The sequence below is a fragment of the Oncorhynchus nerka genome, linkage group LG16 (genome assembly GCF_034236695.1).
Source record: "Oncorhynchus nerka isolate Pitt River linkage group LG16, Oner_Uvic_2.0, whole genome shotgun sequence".
Taxonomy (NCBI): domain Eukaryota; kingdom Metazoa; phylum Chordata; class Actinopteri; order Salmoniformes; family Salmonidae; genus Oncorhynchus; species Oncorhynchus nerka.
Window position 1 is genome coordinate 17,979,589 of NC_088411.1, and position 21,735 is coordinate 18,001,323.

Here is a 21,735-nt window from a genome sequence, read left to right on the forward strand (position 1 = left end):
GAAACAGGTACTAAAGCATCTATATCCACAGTAAAACGAGTCCTATATCGACATAACCTGAAAGGCCACTCAACAAGGAAGAAGCCACTGCTCCAAAACCGCCATAAAAAAGCCAGACTACAGTTTGCAACTGCACATCGGGCAAAGATCGTACTTTTTGGAGAAATGTCCTCTGGTCTGATGAAACAAAAATAGGCCATATTGACCATCGTTATGTTTGGAGGAAAAAGGGGGAGGCTTGCGAGCCGAAAAACACCACCCCAACCGTGACGCACGGGGGTGGCAGCATCATGTCGTGGGGATGCTTTGCTGCAGGAGACACTTCACAAAATAGATGGCGTCATGAGGGAGGAAATTATGTGGATATTTTGAAGCAACATCTCAAGACATCAGTCAGGAAGTTAAAGCTTGGTCGCAAATGGGTCTTCCAAATGGACAATGACCCCAAGCATACTTCCAAAGTTGTGGCAAAATGGCTTAAGAACAACAAAGTCAAGGTCTTAGAGTGGCCATCACAAAGCCCTAACCTCAATCCTATCGAAAATGTGTGGGCAGCACTGAAAAAGCGTGTGCGAGAAAGGATGCCTACAAACCTGATTCAGTTACACCAGCTGTCAGGAAGAATGAGCCAAAATGTACCCAACTTATTGTGTGAAGCTTGTGGAAGGCAACCCAAAACATTTGACCCAAGTTAAATAATTTAAAGGAAATGCTACCAAATACTAATTGAGTGTATGTAAACTTCTGACCCACAGGGAATGTGATGAAAGAAATAAAAACTCAAATAAATCATTCTCTACTATTATTCTGACATTTCACATTCTTAAAATAAAGTGGTGATCCTAACTGACCTTAGACAGGGAATGTTTACTAGGATTAAATGTCAGGAGTTGTGAAAAACTGAGTTTAAATGTATTTGGCTAACGGGTATGTAATCTTCTGACTTCAACTGTAAGTATTCAGACTGTTTACTCAGTATTTTGTTGAAGGACCTTTGGCAGCGATTACAGCACAGTCTTCTTGGGTATGACTCTACAAGCTTTGCACACCTGTATTTGGGGAGTTTCTCCCATTCTTCTCTAGAGGTCATCTCTAGCTCTGTCAGAATGGATGGGGAGAGTTGCTGCACAGCTATTTACAGGTCTCTCCAGAGATGTTCAATTGGGTTCAAGTCCGGGCTCTTGCTGGGCCACTCAAGGTCAATAAGAGACACTCCTACATTGTCTTTCACGTGTGCTTAGGGTCGTTGTCATGTTGGAAGGTGAACCTTTGCCCCAGTCTGAGGTCCTGAGCGCTCTGGAGCAGGTTTTCATCAAGGATCTCTCTGTACTTTGCTCTGTTCATCTTTGCCTCGATGCTGACTAGTCTCCCAGTCCCTGCAGCTGAAAGACATGCCCAACTCATGGTGCTGCTACCACCATGCTTCACCGTGGGGATGGTGCCAGGTTTCCTCCAGACTTGATGCTTGGCATTCAGGCCAAATTGTTCCATCTTGGTTTCATTAGACCCGAGAATCTTATTTCTCATGGTTTGAGAGTCGTTCTGTGCCTTTTTGGCAAACTCCAACTAGGCTGTCTTTTACTGAGGATTGACTTCTGTCTGGCCATTCTACCATAAAGGCCTGATTGGTGGAGTGCTGCAGAGATGGTTGTTCTTCTGGAAGTTTCTCCCATCTCCACAGAGGAACTCTAGAGCTCTGTCAGAGTGACCATCGTGTTCTTTGTCACCTCCCTGACCAATGCCCTTCTCCCCTGATTGCTCAGTTTGGCCGGGCGGCCAGCTCTAGGAAGAGTCTTGGTGGTTCCAAACTTCCTTGATTTAAGAATGATAAAGGCCACTGTGTTCTTGGGGATCTTCAATGCTGCAGACATTTTTTTGCTACCCTTCCCCAGATCTTTCCTTCAACCTCATGGCTTGGTTTTTGCTCTGACATGCACTGTCAACTGTGGGACCTTATATAGACAGGTGTGTGCCTTTCCAAATCATGTCCAATCAATTGAATTTACCACAAGTGGACTCCAATCAAGTTGTAGAAACATCTCAAGGGTGATCAATGGAAACAGGATGCACATGAGCTCAGTGCACCTGAGTGTCATGGCAAGGGGTCTGACTACTTATTGTAAATAAGGTATTTCTGTTTTTGATTTTTAATACATTTGCAAAAATATCTGATAACCTGTTTTCGCTTCGTCATTTGGGGATATTTCGTGTAGATTAATGATGAAAAAATGTAATTGAATCCATTTTAGAATTAGGCTGTAACAACAAATGTGGAAAAAGTGAAGGGATGTGTCACGACTTCCGCCGAAGTCGGTCCCTCTCCTTGTTCGGGCGGCGTTCGGCGGTCGACGTCACTGTTCTTCTAGCCATCGCTGATCCACTTTTAATTTTCCATTAGTTTTGTCTTTGTTTTCTGCACACCGGGTTTTCATTCCCCAATTATATGTTTGTGTATTTAACCCTCTGTTTTCCCCATGTTTTTATGCGTGATTGTTTCTATGTTCATTTCGGTTCATGATGGCTGGTTTTTTGATGGGTGCTGTTTTCACCCGTGCGTAACATTTACCGTTTGTGTTTGTTACCATGTGCCTTTATTTTTGAATAAATGACTTTGCTCACTCATTTTGCTCTCCTGCGCCTGACTTCATGCACCAGCTACACTCACCGACTGACAGAATCTGAATACTTTCTGTACTGAATATGGGGGATACAACGATTTTGCTGTGAAGAGGCAGAATCATTAGATCATTTGTTTTGGTACTGTCCATATGTAGCTTGTTTTTCGTCACAGGTCCATGAATGGCTGATAAATTGCAACATTTAGCTGAAGGTAACTCTGCAAATAGCACTGTTGGGTGATTTTTTTTAAACATAGTCAATCGATCAATAATATAATAATACTCTGAGCAACAAAAAGAAACAAATCTTTAATTTACAATCTGTAGAAAGTATGGGAATAGAAAGGTTCAGAACTTTTGTGAAACATCACAGCACAGTTGAAAAATATATGGTAAATAGAAAACAAACCTGGATGGTGTTCAGAGATATTTTTATTTATTTTTTTATTTCACCTTTATTTAACCAGGTAGGCTAGTTGAGAACAAGTTCTCATTTACAACTGCGACCTGGCCAAGATAAAGCAAAGCAGTGTGAAAAGACAGCAACACAGAGTTACACATGGAGTAAACAATAAACAAGTCAATAACACAGTAGATCTTTTTTTTTTTTTACAAAAAATTGTCTATATACATTGTGTGCAAAAGGCATGGGGAGGTAGGCGAATAATTACAATGTAGCAGATTAACACTGGAGTGATAAATGATCAGATGGTCATGTGCAGGTAGAGATAGATCGATGGGAGGGGTTGAGTGGCACTGAAGGGTGGGACTAAAATAATGATCATCACCGATCTCCAGACCTGAACCCCATTGAAAAGCTCTGGAATGTGATCAAGAGGAAGATGGATGTTCACAAGCCATCAAACAAAGCCGAGCTGCTTGAATTTTTGCACCAGGAGTAGCATAAAGTCACCTAACATCAATATGAAAAACTGGGGGAGAGCACGCCAAGATGCATGAAAGCTGTGATTGAAAATCAGCATTATTCCACAAAATATTGATTTCTGAACTCCTCCTTTCATTGCATTATTCAAGATCTTTTTTGTTATATTGACCAGTTGTCATTTTCTGCAAATAAATGCTCTAAATGACAATATTTTAGGGGGAATTTGGGAGAAATGTTGTCAATAGTTTATAGAATAAGACAAAAAAGAAAATTTTACCTAAACACATACCTATAAATAGTTAAACCAGTGAAATGTATAATTTTGCAGTGGTCTCTCAATTTTTCCAAAGCTGTATATTTACCCAAAAATATATATGCGGTATTGAAAATGATGCAGACAATTACATTGATGGAAGCCTCAATCTATCTGCAATATTAAAGCTGATCTTTCAAAAAAGAATTGCAGGCACTGAAAATGGGAAAGTGAAACCTAACCTAATGACAATAACATCTACTTTGACCGCACAAACAAACAGTGTCACTAATGCTTTACGGCATAATATATTTCTAAAATAACCATCACAGTCACTGAAACGTGAAACGTGGCACAGATGACACAGATACCCAATGACGGGAGACTCGCATTACTCCTCAATCTGTTTTTCATTAGAGAGAGTGGAAGATAACACATCCAGGGGTCTACCCCCAAACTAAGGGAATTGATAAGGTCAGGAAAAGAGGGAGAAACGGCACCACGTCTAATGACAAGACAGTGACTTATTCTTCACGACTCTCTATCTGTTAGTCATTAGAAAGGAAGATAACACACAGGTCGTCCCCCCGCACTGAAGGGGAAAAATAGGAGGCCCTCTTTACACCTAGATGGACGTCTCTACATTTCAGACTTGTTTCTTACCTCTGATTGTTCTGTAACTCAGGTCTCCGGACACTCTAAGCGTCCAGATAACATCAGACAATAAAATAAAAGTATTTTGATGAGGGGGTCTCGTTTTATTTTTACAGCGCCGGAGTTGGGTGGCTTGAGCCACTTAGCCACTTCGTGCACTTCACTCCCACCTTACCCTGGACCTATTGCCTGGGCACGTATCTAGAGTTGAGCTCAGAACATAGAATTAGAACTCATCCTAGTTCTAGAACTACTTTGGAGCTTTTCCAATGTTTCATCACATTGACTGTAGGAGAGTGAATTGAAATTGAATTGAAATTGAGTGGGGTAAGCAGAGCCACTATAGTTTGTAGGTTACCAAACACAACATGTAGAATTTGGAGAAAGTGGTAAGCAAAGTTAGGTAAAAAAAAATTAAAAAATTAAAAAATCACAAATTTCTACCAGGATTCATGATGCTTGTATCTAAACCAAGGTAGATCATTTTAATATTGTTCTATATATAAGCGTCAATTTGAGGTCCTAAACCTGGCATGAAAGTGCATCCTTGTAGCTGTGTGGGCTAATATAGTCTAATGTTTCATCTTGGGGTAAGTTGAGCCAATGACCATGAGGTAAGTTGAGCCAATGTTTGAGCCAATTGCAAGTTGAGCAAATTGAAGTGTTTTCTTTCCAGGCATAATGCAAGGCATTACCGCTGGGATATGAGGTAACAACAGGGCCTGGCCTAGGTTAAAAGTATTTTAAAAGTGTGTTAGGTGTTAACCCTTTACACGTGTACCTGTATACAGGTTACAAAGTGCAGATTTGGGCACTAATAAATTGGAACGTAGTGGCTGGACAGTAACATGCTATACATGACATTAGAGCTCTGGCTCTGCGCTTCACAGCGACGTAGGGGTTTAGACTGACAGGCGTTCTGAACTTGAGAACCACACGTGACAAGAAGTTGCCCCCATCCCTCCTGGCAATTGGGCAATTTTTGCTGTAAATTAAGAGGACTCTATGTATTTTGAAAGATGAGACGTTGGAGGATTATAGTAAAAAAACGCTGTGATGTCGTACAAGCAAGCCAAACAAATGTGTACTTCACATTTCCAAATCATAAAAACGAATGTTATATACAGTGTCAATGTTGATGATCACTATGTTTGATGGACAGTTACAAGATGACATGGCGTCATACCCTGGGTTGTTCTGAACAGAATGAGTCTGTTAGTTGTACAGTTACAAGATGACATGGCGTCATACCCTGGGTTGTTCTGAACAGATTGAGTCTGTTAGTTGTACAGTTACAAGATGACATGGCGTCATACCCTGGGTTGTTCTGAACAGAATGAGTCTGTTAGTTGTACAGTTACAAGATGACATGGCGTCATACCCTGGGTTGTTCTGAACAGAATGAGTCTGTTAGTTGTACAGTTACAAGATGACATGGCGTCATACCCTGGGTTGTTCTGAACAGAATGAGTCTGTTAGTTGTACAGTTACAAGATGACATGGCGTCATACCCTGGGTTGTTCTGAACAGATTGAGTCTGTTAGTTGTACAGTTACAAGATGACATGGTGTCATACCCTGGGTTGTTCTGAACAGAATGAGTCTGTTAGTTGTACAGTTACAAGATGACATGGCGTCATACCCTGGGTTGTTCTGAACAGAATGAGTCTGTTAGTTGTACAGTTACAAGATGACATGGCGTCATACCCTGGGTTGTTCTGAACAGAATGAGTCTGTTAGTTGTACAGTTACAAGATGACATGGCGTCATACCCTGGGTTGTTCTGAACAGAATGAGTCTGTTAGTTGTACAGTTACAAGATGACATGGCGTCATACCCTGGGTTGTTCTGAACAGAATGAGTCTGTTAGTTGTACAGTTACAAGATGACATGGCGTCATACCCTGGGTTGTTCTGAACAGAATGAGTCTGTTAGTTGTACAGTTACAAGATGACATGGCGTCATACCCTGGGTTGTTCTGAACAGAATGAGTCTGTTAGTTGTACAGTTACAAGATGACATGGCGTCATACCCTGGGTTGTTCTGAACAGAATGAGTCTGTTAGTTGTACAGTTACAAGATGACATGGCGTCATACCCTGGGTTGTTCTGAACAGAATGAGTCTGTTAGTTGTACAGTTACAAGATGACATGGCGTCATACCCTGGGTTGTTCTGAACAGAATGAGTCTGTTAGTTGTACAGTTACAAGATGACATGGCGTCATACCCTGGGTTGTTCTGAACAGAATGAGTCTGTTAGTTGTACAGTTACAAGATGACATGGCGTCATACCCTGGGTTGTTCTGAACAGAATGAGTCTGTTAGTTGTACAGTTACAAGATGACATGGCGTCATACCCTGGGTTGTTCTGAACAGAATGAGTCGGTTAGTTGTACAGTTACAAGATGACATGGCGTCATACCCTGGGTTGTTCTGAACAGATTGAGTCTGTTAGTTGTACAGTTACAAGATGACATGGCGTCATACCCTGGGTTGTTCTGAACAGAATGAGCCTAACACTGTTAGATTGTATTATATAGTTTAGCTAGTCATATTGGCAATAGAACAAGCTTTCAAATCATGCCCTCCAGATTGCGATTTATAATGGACCGTTTGTTGACTGCGTAAACAACAGTAAATGTGTGATTGCAGGGTTGTGTTTCAAATGAAATAACTACAAGTGTGCTTGGTGTAGTTCCTAAACGGCACAGCTAGGAAAACAAAACAAAAAGTACTTTATATTTGAAGACACTTCTTTAATTGAAAGGACTTAGGAAATGTCCACACTTTGGAGAGGTGTGTGTCCACTTGGAGACACCAGTCAGTCACCTCACTCAAACCCTTGTCGTTTTTTTATCTTATGTTGCACCTACCCCACATCTTCCAGGAATATTTTTTTTATCATGTTACTGAAAGTATCAAGAAAAAAGTACAGCAAATGTAAAATGCACAAAAAAAACAAGAGCAGTTGGCTTCCATCCAATTGGCATCAGATTTTCATGTGATTATTCTAAATCTGCATAAAGAAAATATGATCATTTCCCCACCAGGGGTGTGTTTCCACCAAACAGATTAAAGTCAGTGAGTGATGATGTAATGCACACAAAATGTACTTTTTCGCTTAAGTTTTCATGTACCGAATAAAAATCTATATTTTTCCATTGCATTTTCAACTCTACCAATAATTTCGACACAAAACAATTGTTACGTTCAATTGTAAATGTGCCTACTCTGGTATTGGCACTGTGGGCTCTAGCCAACAGCTTGCAGATACAGTGCGTGTAGGCTAGTCTACATAATGAGATTATTATGGATAGGATAATATTTGAATTTGTCAAATGGCAGTCAAGCATCGATCATCACGTCACCAGAATCAGACCCTTGATATTTATTGGAAAGGAGCATCAAGATCACAGTGCGTTTTCACCACGGTGTGAAGTTCATCATCATTTATTTAATCTGTAGCCTAATAAACTGCATGATTTCCCGAGTCATAGTGGGAGGACCACACACCATGTCATTGTGTGACTCCGAGTTTACTTCGATATGATGGTTATTATATCAATATTTCCACTGCCATTTCTCGCATAATTAATTTGATCTATCAGCATTTATAAAATTGTACTGAAACTTCCTGTTTCCGTCACAGCTGTCATAAAATAAATGGTGGATGGAAACATGGTTAGTGTAATGTTTCTGATTCAGTCTTGTGTCAGGTGAACTGTTGTGTACCCACCTTTGGTCTCATCATTTTCCCATTATCTCCTCACTGTTCCCTTTCAATTGCTACTAGTGATTAGTGTTTTTCTTGTTCGGTTTCGGTATGATTGTAAAAACAATAATCATGTTCTTTTTCGATTTCTGTGTAGATAAAAAATTGTATATATTAAATGCATTATGATATAATGACATATCAAAGCCAAAAATAGTGAACATTGAATTGTTAAAACATTGAAAATATTCTATTCTCTCTGTTAGGTCCATATTGGGGAGACACAAATAGAAAAATAGGAAATTACTATTAAACAATACAATATTTTAGTTAAAGATGTATTTGTTTTTATTAGATGCCTTTATTACTTCTCATTCCTTAAAGTCATCATCTCATCTCTGCTCAGGCTGTAGCAGCCAAACAGCCAGACAACGTTATCCCTGTACTCCCCATACTGTTCTGTCTTTAGTCATCTATTTAGCTAAGCTAGCTGCAGAGCTGTCTGACAAAATCATTTTACTAGTTCTTCAAAGAAGATAAGGCATACTTTCATGAACTGTCTCTGTCCCTTTCTCTCATCATTGTGGACATTCCTCTCTCTTGCAGTCTGTGTCCATCTAACCTAATATAGCAGACGTAAAAAGTCTCTGCCTGAGCCGGAAAAAAAGGCTCAATGGATTATTGTCACAGTAGGTAATTATCATGTTCTGGGCTGTACTAGTTTGAATATTTGCTTAGTGAAACCTACAATTCCCTTCAGCCCAGCGTCTCACATAGTTCTTGAGTTGATTTCTCTCGTGATTTGAATGATTAGATTTCTCTCTAGAGAAACGGTGAGTTGGGCTCACAACAAAAACTAACTCAATGGAATTCAAGTAATTGAACCGACTGAGCGATTAACCAAAATTAACAGTTAATCGCTCAGCACTCATTTCTACCATGGTTTCGCATTTTCCTTTTTTTTGTTGCCCTATCCACAAAGGCCAATTCCCAAAGTGTAAAGGGTTAAAAGGCAAAAAGGCGATTGTGTTGAATTGTGTTTGGAAAATAATGATAGACATGGTTTTAAAAGGGTAGTGGTAATATTTCATCCAGAACAGACATTTGTAGGCGGCTTAATTTACCCTGTCCAGAAGCCAAGAGACCACTTTATTTGGACAAGCTATGTTTTCAAAACTGTCTTATGTTTACATTAATTCAGATTATTTCCAGGGATACACAACATCCTGAAATATATGTAGATATCTTTGTTAAAAAGAATACTATATTTCCCTTGATGGAGTGATGCTGGATGTAAAAATGGCTCAATTTACCCACCCCTCTCCCCTACCACCTAAAACGTATTGACTGAGGGAACAACATTTTTCACATAAGAAATGTGTCGTTCTCATCCTATAGCTGAGCCATGTAGGCCACACAGGACACCAGTCCCAGCCATCCCAGCCTTTATTAGGCTGTTACTGTTACATAAAATGGCCAGGGTGGGCTTCCTCGGTCAATGGCGATGGGTGGGCTTTCAACCTCCGGCCCATCAGTTAAGACCTCATTAAAGGAGTGCACGAAGGCATTTTTTCTCTGTTCTGCTGTTTCAGGGAGGATAATTTACTGTAAGTGTTGTCTTATTTCTGAGGTAAATGCTGGGCTTTGTTATTGTTTCCCCCTAGCTCGTGTTTATGTACCGTACACAAGCCCCCTTTTTGTCTGCTCAACGAACGCTACACGTATCTGTGGGACGAGATACTGTATCTGTCTTACCACACAGATAAGTGTGTTTCCGATGGGCTCTCCTCTCCCTCGCAGGGCTGTTTGGTCAAGTCTTGGTGAATGGCTGTGGCGTAAAAGTTTATTTCAATCATAGTGCAGTATTGTTAACAAGTGTGGAAAGGATTTAGTTGCGACCATTAGTTGAACTTGTAAAGTGTTATTGGCAGAGAAGCAGAACCAAGCATTACACTTGTTTAATTCCTTTCAAATATGTTTTCATGATACATTTACACTATTGTTTTCTTTTGAACGGATTATTTCATTATTCAAAAGATTTTTCATAGTTTTCACCCTCCAATCTTGGCCTTTACTTACTGAACACTAACCCGGCAGACCAGCCGACGTAGCCTAGCTTTTTGATACCTCTGCTATTTTTATGAGGCATCACATATGAGGGAATGATTGTCCTCTAAGCATCAGAGTGGTTCTCCAAACAGAGCTTATTAAAGAAAACACTGATGTATGTTTGTGGTGGCCTGTGAGGCCTCTCAGTGGATGATGATGTACGGGGCCCAGACAGAACAGCACAGAAGACTTGGCTAGTCTACGGACGAGAGTGAGGGGCCTCGTTTTTCACCTCGACACGTTGTGGGGGCTCTCAAAGCTCCTGAATCTGGAGAGTGTGGTGTGTTTAATATTTGCACAGAGGGGGAAGAAGGTCTGCTCTTTGTAAATTCTGTAAATTAAGAAGTTGGCTGCTGTGGCGGTGGAGGGTGGATGGCGAGAGAAGCAGGACGTGTCCGTGGGCTTAAGCTCTGTAAACAAACAGACGCATGCAGCATGCTGGTCGCTGTGCCGACTCCAGTCTCAGCAGGCTCAGGTGGTTTCTAAACCAAAGACAATACTAAACGCTGTAGGGCTGTTGGAACGGCACACACTAACATAATGGTTTAGAACCACAGGGTTTAGAACCACAGCGTCATTCAAAATGTGAAGGCGTAGATTTCTCGTTGTGTGACGTTTATCTATGGCGTATATTTCTCGTCTTGTAACGTCAGTTGGATATGAATTGACCAGTTGTTGTTTTTAACCAGGAGTTGACAGACGCTGAGGCAGCAACAATATCCAGCACGGTGACCTCTGTGTTATCATGACATCAACCTATGGAGTCGTGACAGGATGTGTCTTCTCTTTCTCTGACAGGGGGACCCCCAGTAAAGGAGTCATCCAGAGGGGAACACAGCGTTGCAGTGTGCGACATGAATGCAGTGAAAACTACTGAGCTGTCTGTCCACAGTAAGGAGAACAGGCAAAGTCCTGGACACCTAAAGACTAAAGAGGACGAGGAGGACCCCTGGGACAGGAAGGACCCCAGTAACCCCACAACCAGGAAGCATCCCTCAACCATTGGGGGAAAGAATGGTGAGTTTCAATAATATTAGTTATAATTCTAATTAAATGAAAATGTAAACAGGACTAACATTTGTGACCGACCGGCTTGATTCGCTCTTATGTAGCAACATTTGAAATGTTGTTTTTTACATTGCATACAAGTAGAGACTCACAGCTAGAAAATGTATTATCATACACTACAGTTTTGGAACAATGGGAAAGTAATTCTGCTTTGAAAGTTAATAAACTTGTTACCTCAGCTTTTGAGAAAATGGCCCTTGAATGCTTTAGCACACCTACAGGTGTGTCTTTCTCTACAACCATTGTTCACACACTCTTATGCTTTAGCCCCAAACATCTCCTTAAGGATTCACATGTGAGGCCATGTACTAAACAACCAAAGAGTTCAAGACTAAAGGCTGGTTTATACTATGGTTGTGTTCATAAATTTAATCTGGAGTGCTAGAACATGCTCTGGGTGATTGTAAACTCAGAGTGTTATCACATTGTCAGTTCGTAAACGCACACTGGATGCTTTGGCCGAGGAGTAGGGTTGATCCGAGCGTTCTGAACTAACAACAGCAGTCAAGCACCAAAACTAGCTGGCTAACGTTGGCTAGCTTGCTCGCTACTTCCTGACACAAATGAGAGAACACCTCACTCTGACCATTTTACTCCCCCTAGCAGAGCTGGTTAGGCTGTTTTTATGTTATCCAGGGCGTTGGTGACTGCAACTGTGCTGCTGGCAACTATTTAATGATGCTTTTTTGACCATGTTTACTGACAGCGGCCATATTCAACGAGTGTTGAGCGTTCCTAAATTCGTAATTTAATCTGTGCTCTGGCACTCTCGGAAGAGAGTGCTCTGAAATCGGAGTCGATAGCCAGAGTAAATTTACCAGCAACGTCTATCGACAGTTGTCTCAGTGACATCATGAACATTCTATTGAAATGGACATAGTGGAGTCTTTTCTTTAGACATGTAGCTAGCTAGCTAGCTAGCTAAACAATGAACCATAATCCCAACTCATAACGTAACTACCCTGCATGAATTTGCAAGTAGCTAACCAACCAGGTTCAATGTTAGCTAGCTAACATTAGGCTACAACTAGCAATGCAAATGGCTCTGAGATACGAATAATATTGCTACACAGATCATGTAAAGATAGATATATTTTGTACCTTTATTTAACTAGGCAAGTCAGTTAAGAACAAATTCTTATTTTCAATGACGGCCTAGGAACCGTGGGTTAACTGCCTTGTTCAGGGGCAGAACGACAGATTTTTACCTTGGGCATTCGATCGAAGTCCAACGCTCTAACCACTAGACTACCTGCCTCCCCGATGATACTAACGATAGTGATCAGCAGATTGATTGGATTGGCTGAATCAATCACACAAGATAACAAATTATATCTAGATTTTCGTAAATCTATGACCAAAAATAATTTTGGTTATTTTCTTTTGTAACTTAAAGTTATATACAGGCCTCTTTTAAAGTAAATCATTTTCTACCAACATACATACCAGATAAATAGGTAAGTATGTACGGTGAGTCCCTGCCAAGTTCCTTCCCGCGCCAGATAAAACAAGATTGTTTGAACATTTTATTAAAGCCACCTGATGATTAATCTGCGATGAAATATCTGTACGCTCTGCTTTTCAACTTCACAGCCCTAATCAAACCAGCTTAAATGCCACTGGCATCACAAGGGTCTGAAGATGAAAGTATTTGAGGAATCCAGTGATATAAACGTGTATTTTTAGAATGATGTATCCCCCTGGACTCCCTGCGAAACGAAGGAACGACGCTGAGAGAAATACAGCCTCTTCCCACTTCACTCCTCCTCAAGCCCACTCCTCTCCTCTCCTCTCCTCACTTCTTTTCCATGATGTCATGTGTGGCTAAAAGTAATGGAAGAGACAGACAAACATGAACTGGAATCTCCTCAACTTTTAGCCATTCATTTTTTTCTCTCTCTCTCTCTCTCTCTCTCTCTCTCTCCCGTCTTCTTCTTTCAAATCAGTCCTGAGACAGATAGAGAGGGCGAGAGAGTGGAGAAAAACAACAACAGTAAAATGCCTCAGGATCTTGACCACGTCTCCCAGTGCTCTTGCCAAAGACTTGACGACAGAGTCCAAATATAAAGTAACGATAAGGCTGATTTGGTCATAGTCGCCTTTTTAATTTACGCAACTATGTCATGGTGATACGATAAACCAAATGTCTGGTTTCTAAGGCTCGTTGTAAATGAACACTTTGTAAATGTCTGCAGGGAAAATACAGTTAAGAAGTTAAATGTGAGTCCAGTTTTACAGGAGTTAGATCCCAACAAGAAGACGGTTACAGTGACCGTCTAGGATTTTATTGCAGTCCGCAGCCGCCCTCACACCTCTTTAACAGCAGCAATCCACGGAAACACGCGATACACACCTCCCTCAGCAAGCACCACTGGGACACGCACAGCACTCACGCTCTGTCTGTTTGTGTGTCTGTGTGTGTGTGTGTGTGTGTGTGTGTGTGTGTGTGTGTGTGTGTGTGTGTGTGTGTGTGTGTGTGTGTGTGTGTGTGTGTGTGTGTGTGTGTGTGTGTGTGCGTGTGCGTGTGCGTATGTTTGTGTGTGTGTGTGTGTGTGTGTTTGTGTTTGTGTTGTGTGTGTGTGTGTGTGTGTGTGTGTGTGTGTGTGTGTGTGTGTGTGTGTGTGTGTGTGTGTGTGTGTACATCCATCTGTGTGTGTGTGTTAACATAAACCCAGCAGTGTCTCAAACTTGGCCTCTAGCCAGACGGTCATGTTCTTAGTCGGCATCTAATCATGAGAACTCTCCTCTTCTCTCTCGAGGTGAATGAATGCTTCTCACGTGTGATTCTGGCAGTCGTTATAACCTTGTAACTCCTAAACACAGCATCACATATGACCACCCTAGTCGGTTAAAGTAGAAAAGTACAGCCTGCAAAAATGTGATTTAATCAGTGTTATGATTGTGAAGGGGGAAACTTTAATGTAGACTTGTAATATGTTGTTTAAAGGTCAATATGCAGCATTATTAATTTCAAAGTATCTCTGCCGGGTTTAACATAAAAAAATACTTTGAATTGACTTGTTGTATCTTGTATCTTGTTTATATGGTGATTTAGAGTTGAAAAGAGGGCTAGATCTCTTGCCAAGTCATACCAAGTCTTTTAAGGTGTTGAAAGAGTCCACAGGATGGCATCGTTCACACAAGTTTGGCAACAGATGCCTATACCCTCCCATTGTAGCTCATAGGGCATCTTTCACTGCAATGAAATAACACAGAAATCGTCCTCCTCCACTACTCAGTATGGAAGACGTGACTCAGTCAGAGGACTTTATGGGTTCCCCTTGATAGTCTTAAGTGGTTTCTTCTCCTTGTTTCCTTTCCTCTATCCTGCACTGGCATAAAAAAGCTGGATAGCAAGTTCCTAATGCATCCAGATCCATATCGTCCAGATCAATGCAGGTGAAGGAGAGGAAAGAAGGAAATGAAGCAACAATTGCACCATTGATATACACACTCCAAGTCAGATGTTCTCATGTAACCCCTTAAACGTCAGATTACCTTCTCAAGAGCAGGTTGATTCAAATGATCGATTACTCCCATCACGTGAGACTTGAAACACTTCAACCAAGAACTGACTTCCTGAAATTTAGATTGAAGAGTCCAATAGTGATATCCTTTTATTTATGGGATAGGTATTTCCAGAGTACAAGCCTCATAAACTTGCAATCAAATCTCACTGGCCCCACATCAAAGATCTTGATTGGGTAGCGTTCCGGTTACCGATTTGTAAGGTGGTTCAATGCGAGTGTAATTCTTCACAGGGTTTTCATGTGAAAACAAACCCACAGCTTTACCTGATAGAAATCTGGAAAAAAAAACTATTTTCGTTTGGTGAAACGAGGGAGGAGGAGATGAGGAGGAGAGGAGAGGTCTGAGGGAAAAAGGTTGTTTGGCACGTCTGGGTTCTCCGACACCTGCAGTGGAGAACCATATTGTTTCAATCTGGGTTCCGTGGCATGCCGCACCTTCTTCTCCCTGCATGCCTTGCTTTCATGTGGAATCCATGGTGATTTGGTGAGGATTATTGGTCCACGGATGGGGGATTACACCCATCTGGAACAGATTGGCCTATGAAGTGAGCGGAGATGATCACTTGATCACTGGGATAATTGGGATCCTGGGTCGAGTCAGTTAAGTGGACCCACACACCGTTTTCACACTAATGATAAGAGGACTGATTAATGAAATGTCATCATGAGTACATTGATGCTCTCCTCATATCATCCACCTGGTGAATGGCTATGTTGCCAAACAAATGTATGTCGAAAAAACTGTAACTAATGTATAGGAAAGTGTTCACGCCAGAGATCTGAAGACAGGGTTACAGCAGTAATGCTTCAGTGGATATGGTAATGTTCTGTTCTAAGCATTTGTTTACTTCTTGGCATCTTACAAAAAGAGCTTTCTACACAATTGCCAAAAGCTATATCTCAGATGTGAAAATAAAAACACAATAACAGCTAGGGCCCAGCGTTGTCTCATTAGGCAACAGGTGGAATGTGTGCCGATGTACTTTCCTCTGCTGTTGTTTTAAGCTCTTAATTCAACCGTGAAATTACTCAGATGTTCATTCATCATCGGACCGCTGCTCAGCTCCGAACGGAGAAAGGCTCGAAGACGACGGAGGATTAGTTGATGGATCGGGCATTTCTCAGGGCAAATATTACCTCAGTTCGCAAGACCAGTCGTAAACACATTTATTATTTGTTAAATGCGAGGTGAAAATCACCCTGAATGGGAGAACAGAAAATAAATAATTGTATCTGAGCGACATACGGTATAAAACCTGAGAGGCCAGGAGACGCTGTTTGTAGTGCCGACTGACCCTGGGCTGGTTGGTAATTGGTTTCACATTGTGCTTGTATTACAGTAAAACCTTATTGAAACATATACTAGCAGGGACCTCTGAGCTCAGCCATATAAATACGGCATCGTTACCTTTGTTGCAAAAATGTTCTGTATTATGCCAAGAGTTCTGCCTGCATGTTGACTGGACATCGATAGTTGACGTTTTGTTGTAAGCTTTGAAATATTTGGCTCCCCCTTCGCCAAGTCTATGCTCACCTAGCTGGAATGTACAGTTGAAGTTGGTTTGCAGCTAATATAAATAAAGGGCACTGACTGCAGTTGTAGTAGAGAGAGAGAGAGAGAGAGAGAGAGAGAGAGAGAGAGAGAGAGAGAGAGAGAGAGAGAGAGAGAGAGAGAGAGCAGACCCTCTCTGGAGTAGATGTAACTCTTCGTCATTCATTCCCTCATAATTGACCTTGAGGACACGTCATCATTTGGACATGTACTATGGTTCATTCTGAATGTATTTTAAGTGGATGAGGTGGCACTAGTAGAGTGGCGCGTCTGCCGTCTATCTCCAACAGTTAATTAACGACGTGAGATGATGTCACAGATTGAATCCTTAACCATGAGTCCTTGTGATGGACCAGCTGCTCTTCTGCCACTCATACCTCTCAAGGAGTCAATTCCGTGGTATCAGGATCCGTTGAAGAGATGGGCCAACTATACAGTACTATTGAGACATGGTCTCTTGGCTGGACAGAAACCAATCTGAATTGTCATATTTTCTGTCATGAATCTAGTACAAACGATTAGCAGTATTGTGTGACAACACAATGATTGTCTATACTAATGATTGTCTCTCTGGCTTGACGTGGACTGAAGAAGCAGTGTGGCCTGGATTGCTTTTGAGAGTAGCATCTAAATAGCATCTAAAGAAGGCAGATGTTTTACGTGCCCTCAACCGATAGTTTTTCTGTTTGTAAATTTGCCTTGTTTGTAACTTATTGTTTAACTTATTTTGTACATAATGTTGTCACTACCGTCTCTTATGACCGAAAATAACTTCTGGACGTCAGGACTGAGATTACTCACCACGGACTGGCAGAATCCTTTTTTCCCTTTAACGAGTCTGACGAGCCTGACGCGAACGATACACTGCTTTCTCGGGAACAGGCCCAGATACCCGTGATTTGCGTGAAGAGGAGGTGGAGAAAAAGGGGCTGGAGGGCAGGCTGCCTTCTGAAAATTCGTAGGCAATCGAATAAACCCACACTTCCTTCCAATCTGCTAGGAAACGTGCAATCTTTGGACAATAAAATAGATGACCTACGCGGAAGATTAAACTACCAACGATACATTCAAAACTGTAATATCTTATGCTTCACGGAGTTGTGGCTGAACGACGACACTATCAACATACAGCTGGCTGGTTATACACTGCACCGGCAAGATAGAACAGCGGCGTTATTTATTTTTGTAAATAACAGCTTATTTTTTGTGTTCACCTTTATTTAACCAGGTAAGCTAGTTGAGAACAAGTTCTCATTTACAACTGCGACCTGATCAAGATAAAGCAAAGCAGTGTGTAACGGCTTTCTACTGGTGAAGGAGAGTCGGACCAAACTGCAGCGTGTAGATTTCGATCCGTGTTTAATAAAACAACTTAACACGAATCAACACACAAACTCAACAAAACAATAAACGAAACGAAAACCGAAAACAGCCTATACATGTGTCTACAAACCTCTAACAAGGACATCAAGACACACAGGACAATCACCCACAATACAACCAAAGAATATGGCTGCCTAAATATGGTTCCCAATCAGAGACAACGGTAAACACCTGCCTCTGATTGAGAACCACTTCAGACAGCCATAGACTCTCCCAGAACACCCCACTAAGCTACAATCCCACTAAGCTACACACCACATACAAAAACCCATGTCACACCCTGGCCTGACCAAAACATAAAGAAAAACACAAAATACTTCGACCAGGGCGTGACAGAACCCCCCCAAGGTGCGGACTCCCGAACGCACCTCAAAACAACAGGGAGGGTCCGGGTGGGCGTCTGTCCATGGTGGCGGCTCCGGTGCGGGACGCGGACCCCACTCAAACACTGTCTTAGTCCCTCTTCCTCGTGTCCCTGGATAGTCCACCCTCGCCGCCGACCATGGCCTAGTAGTCCTCACCCAGAACCCCACTGGACTGAGGAGCAGATCGGGACTGAAGGACAGCTCGGGACGGAGGCAGCTCGGGACTGAGGGGAAGCTCGGGAGTGAGAGAAAGCTCGAGAGTGAGAGAAAGCTCGAGAGTGAGAGAAAGCTCGAGAGTGAGAGAAAGCTCGAGAGTGAGAGAAAGCTCAGGAGTGAGAGGAAGCTCAGGAGTGAGAGGAAGCTCAGGCAGGTTGATGGATCTACCAGATCCTGGCTGGCTGGTGGTTCCGGCAGATCCTGGCTGACTGGCAGATCCTGGCTGACTGGCGGATCCTGGCTGACTAGCGGTTCTGGCAGATCCTGGCTGACTGGCGGATCCTGGCAGATCCTGGCTGACTGGCGGATCCTGGCAGACTGGCGGATCCTGGCACACTGGCGGATCCTGGCACACTGGCGGATCCTGGCACACTGGCGGATCCTGGCCGACTGGCAGATCCTGGCCGACTGGCACTACTGGCAGATCCTGGCCGACTGGCACTACTGGCAGATCCTGGCTGACTGATGGATCTAACTGATCCTGACAGACTGGCGGCGCTGGGCAGACTGGCGACGCTGGGCAGACTGGCGGCGCTGGGCAGACTGGCGGCGCTGGGCAGACTGGCGGTGCTGGGCAGACTGGCGGTGCTGGGCAGACTGGCGGCGCTGGGCAGACTGGCGATGCTGGGCAGACTGGCGGCGCTGGGCAGACTGGCGGCGCTGAGCAGACTGGGAGCACTGGCGGCGCTGGGCAGACTAGCGGCTCCTTGCAGACTGACAGCTCCTTGCAGACTGACATCTCCTTGCAGACTGGCAGCTCCTTGCAGACTGGCAGCTCCTTGCAGACTGACAGCTCCTTGCAGACTGACATCTCTGGCTGCTTCATGTTGACTGACAGCTCTGGCTTCTCCTTGCAGACTGGCTGCTCCATGCAGACTGGCAGCTCCTTGCAGACTGACAGCTCCTTGCAGACTGACAGCTCTGGCTGCTTCATGTTGACTGACAGCTCTGGCTGCTCCTTCCCGACTGGCAGCTCTGGCTGCTCCATGTAGACTGACAGCTCTGGCTGCGCTGAACAGGCGGGAGACTCCGGCAGCGCTGTAGAGGAGAAAGGCTCTGGCTGCGCTAAACAGGCGGGAGACTCCAACAGCGCAGGAGAGGAGAAAAGCGCTGGCTGCGCTGAACAGGCGAGGCGCACTGAAGGCCTGGTGCGTGGTGCTGGAACTGGTGGTACTGGATCGAGGACACGCACAGGAAGCCTGGTGCGGGGAGCTGCTACTGGAGGACAGGAGTGTGGAGGTGGCACAGGGCAGACTGGCGGCGGTGGGCAGACTGGCGGTACTGGCGGCGCTGGGCAGACGGGTAGCTCAGACGGCGCTGGGCAGACTGGAGAAAAAGGCTCTGGCAGCGCTGGACTGAGGAGTACTGGTGCCTCTGGAATGAGGGGCTCTGGCGCCTCTGGCATGAGGGGCGGTAGCTCTGACAGCGCCGGACAGGCGGGAAGCTCCGGCAGCGGCGCCGGACAGGCGGGAGGCTCCGGCAGCGGCGCCGGACAGGCGGGAGGCTCCGGACAGGCGGGACGCTCCGGCAGCGGCGCCGGACAGGCGGGAGGCTCCGGCAGCGGCGCCGGACAGGCGGGACGCTCCGGCAGCGGCGCCGGACAGGCGGGACGCTCCGGCAGCGGCGCCGGACAGGCGGGAGGCTCCGGCAGCGGCGCCGGACAGGCGGGAGGCTCCGGCAGCGGCGCCGGACAGGCGGGACGCTCCGGCAGCGGCGCCGGACAGGCGGGAGGCTCCGGCAGCGCTGGACAGGCGGGACGCACTGTAGGCCTGATGCGTGGTGCTGGCACTGGTATGCCGTGCATACTATGCCACGCCAACAGCTTTCTTTCTACTCTGTCCACTACATCCTCCACACTCTCAGACTCAGCACTCTGCTTCGCCGACAGCTCCAATTCCATCCATGGCTCTGCCCAGGGTCCTTTTCCGTCAAGGATCTCCTCCCAAGTCCATTTATCCAAAGAGTGCAGCCTCTCCCACTGCTGCTGCTGCTTCTGTTGCTTCTCCTGCTGCTGCCTTTGCTGCTGCTGCTGTTGCTCCTGCTGCACCTGTCGCTTCTCCTGTGGCTCCTGCCCGTTGACACGCTGCTTGGTCCTGTGGTGGGTGATTCTGTAACGGCTTTCTACTGGTGAAGGAGAGTCGGACCAAACTGCAGCGTGTAGATTTCGATCCATGTTTAATAAAACAACTTAACACGAATCAACACACAAACTCAACAAAACAATAAACGAAAACCGAAAACAGCCTATACATGTGTCTACAAACCTCTAACAAGGACATCAAGACACACAGGACAATCACCCACAATACAACCAAAGAATATGGCTGCCTAAATATGGTTCCCAATCAGAGACAACGGTAAACACCTGCCTCTGATTGAGAACCACTTCAGACAGCCATAGACTCTCCCAGAACACCCCACTAAGCTACAATCCCACTAAGCTACACACCACATACAAAAACCCATGTCACACCCTGGCCTGACCAAAACATAAAGAAAAACACAAAATACTTCGACCAGGGCATGACACAGTGCGACACAAAAAACAACACAGAGTTACACATGGAATAAGCAAGCGTACAGTCAATAACACAATAGAAAAGTCTATATACCTGTGTGTGCAAAATGGCTTGAGGAGGTAGGCAATAAATAGGCCATAGTAACAAAGTAATTACAATTTAGCAGATTAACATGGAGTGACAAATGAGCAGATGATGATGTGCAAGTAGAGGTGTGCAAAAGAGCTGAAAAGTAAATAAAAACATTATGGGGATGAGGTATGTAGATTGGGTGGGCTGTTTACAGATGGACTATGTACAGCTGCAGCGATCGGTTAGCTGCGCAGACCGCTGATGTTTAAAGTTAGTGAGGCAAATATAAGTCTCCACATTCAGTGATTTCTGCAATTCGTTCCAGTCATTGGCAGCAAAGAACTGGAAGAAAAGGCGGCCAAAGAAGGTGTTGGCTTTGGGGATGACCAGTGAGATATACCTGCTGGAGCGCGTGCTACGGGTGGGTGTTGTTATCGTGACCAGTGAGCTGAGATAAGGCGGAGCTTTACCTAGCATAGACTTATAGATGACCTGGAGCCAGTGGGTCTGGCGACGAATATGTAGCGAGAGCCAGCCGACTAGAGCATACAGGTCGCAGTGGTGGGTGGTATAAGGGGCTTTGGTGACAATAAGGATGGCACTGTGATAAACTGCATCCAGTTTGCTGAGTAGAGTGTTGGAAGCAATTTTGTAGATGACATCGCCGAAGTCGAGGATCGGTAGGATAGTCAGTTTTACTAGGGTAAGTTTGGCGGCGTGAGTGACGGAGGCTTTGTTGCGGAATAGAAAGCCGACTCTTGATTTGATTTTGATTTTCGATTTTCGGGAATCGCCCGCA

General features: G+C 44.1%; 1 protein-coding gene across 5 annotated transcripts in view; it reads left to right on the plus strand.

The window, feature by feature from the left end:
• Positions 1-21,735, plus strand: part of myocd (myocardin) — a 149,137-nt gene that overhangs the window by 77,169 nt on the left and 50,233 nt on the right. For all 5 annotated transcript variants that reach the window (XM_029684913.2, XM_029684915.2, XM_029684918.2 and 2 more), the window contains exon 4: positions 11,030-11,248. In XM_029684913.2, the coding sequence (XP_029540773.2) occupies positions 11,086-11,248 (163 nt within the window). In that variant the 5' untranslated portion in view covers positions 11,030-11,085. The remainder of the gene's footprint in view (positions 1-11,029; positions 11,249-21,735) is intronic.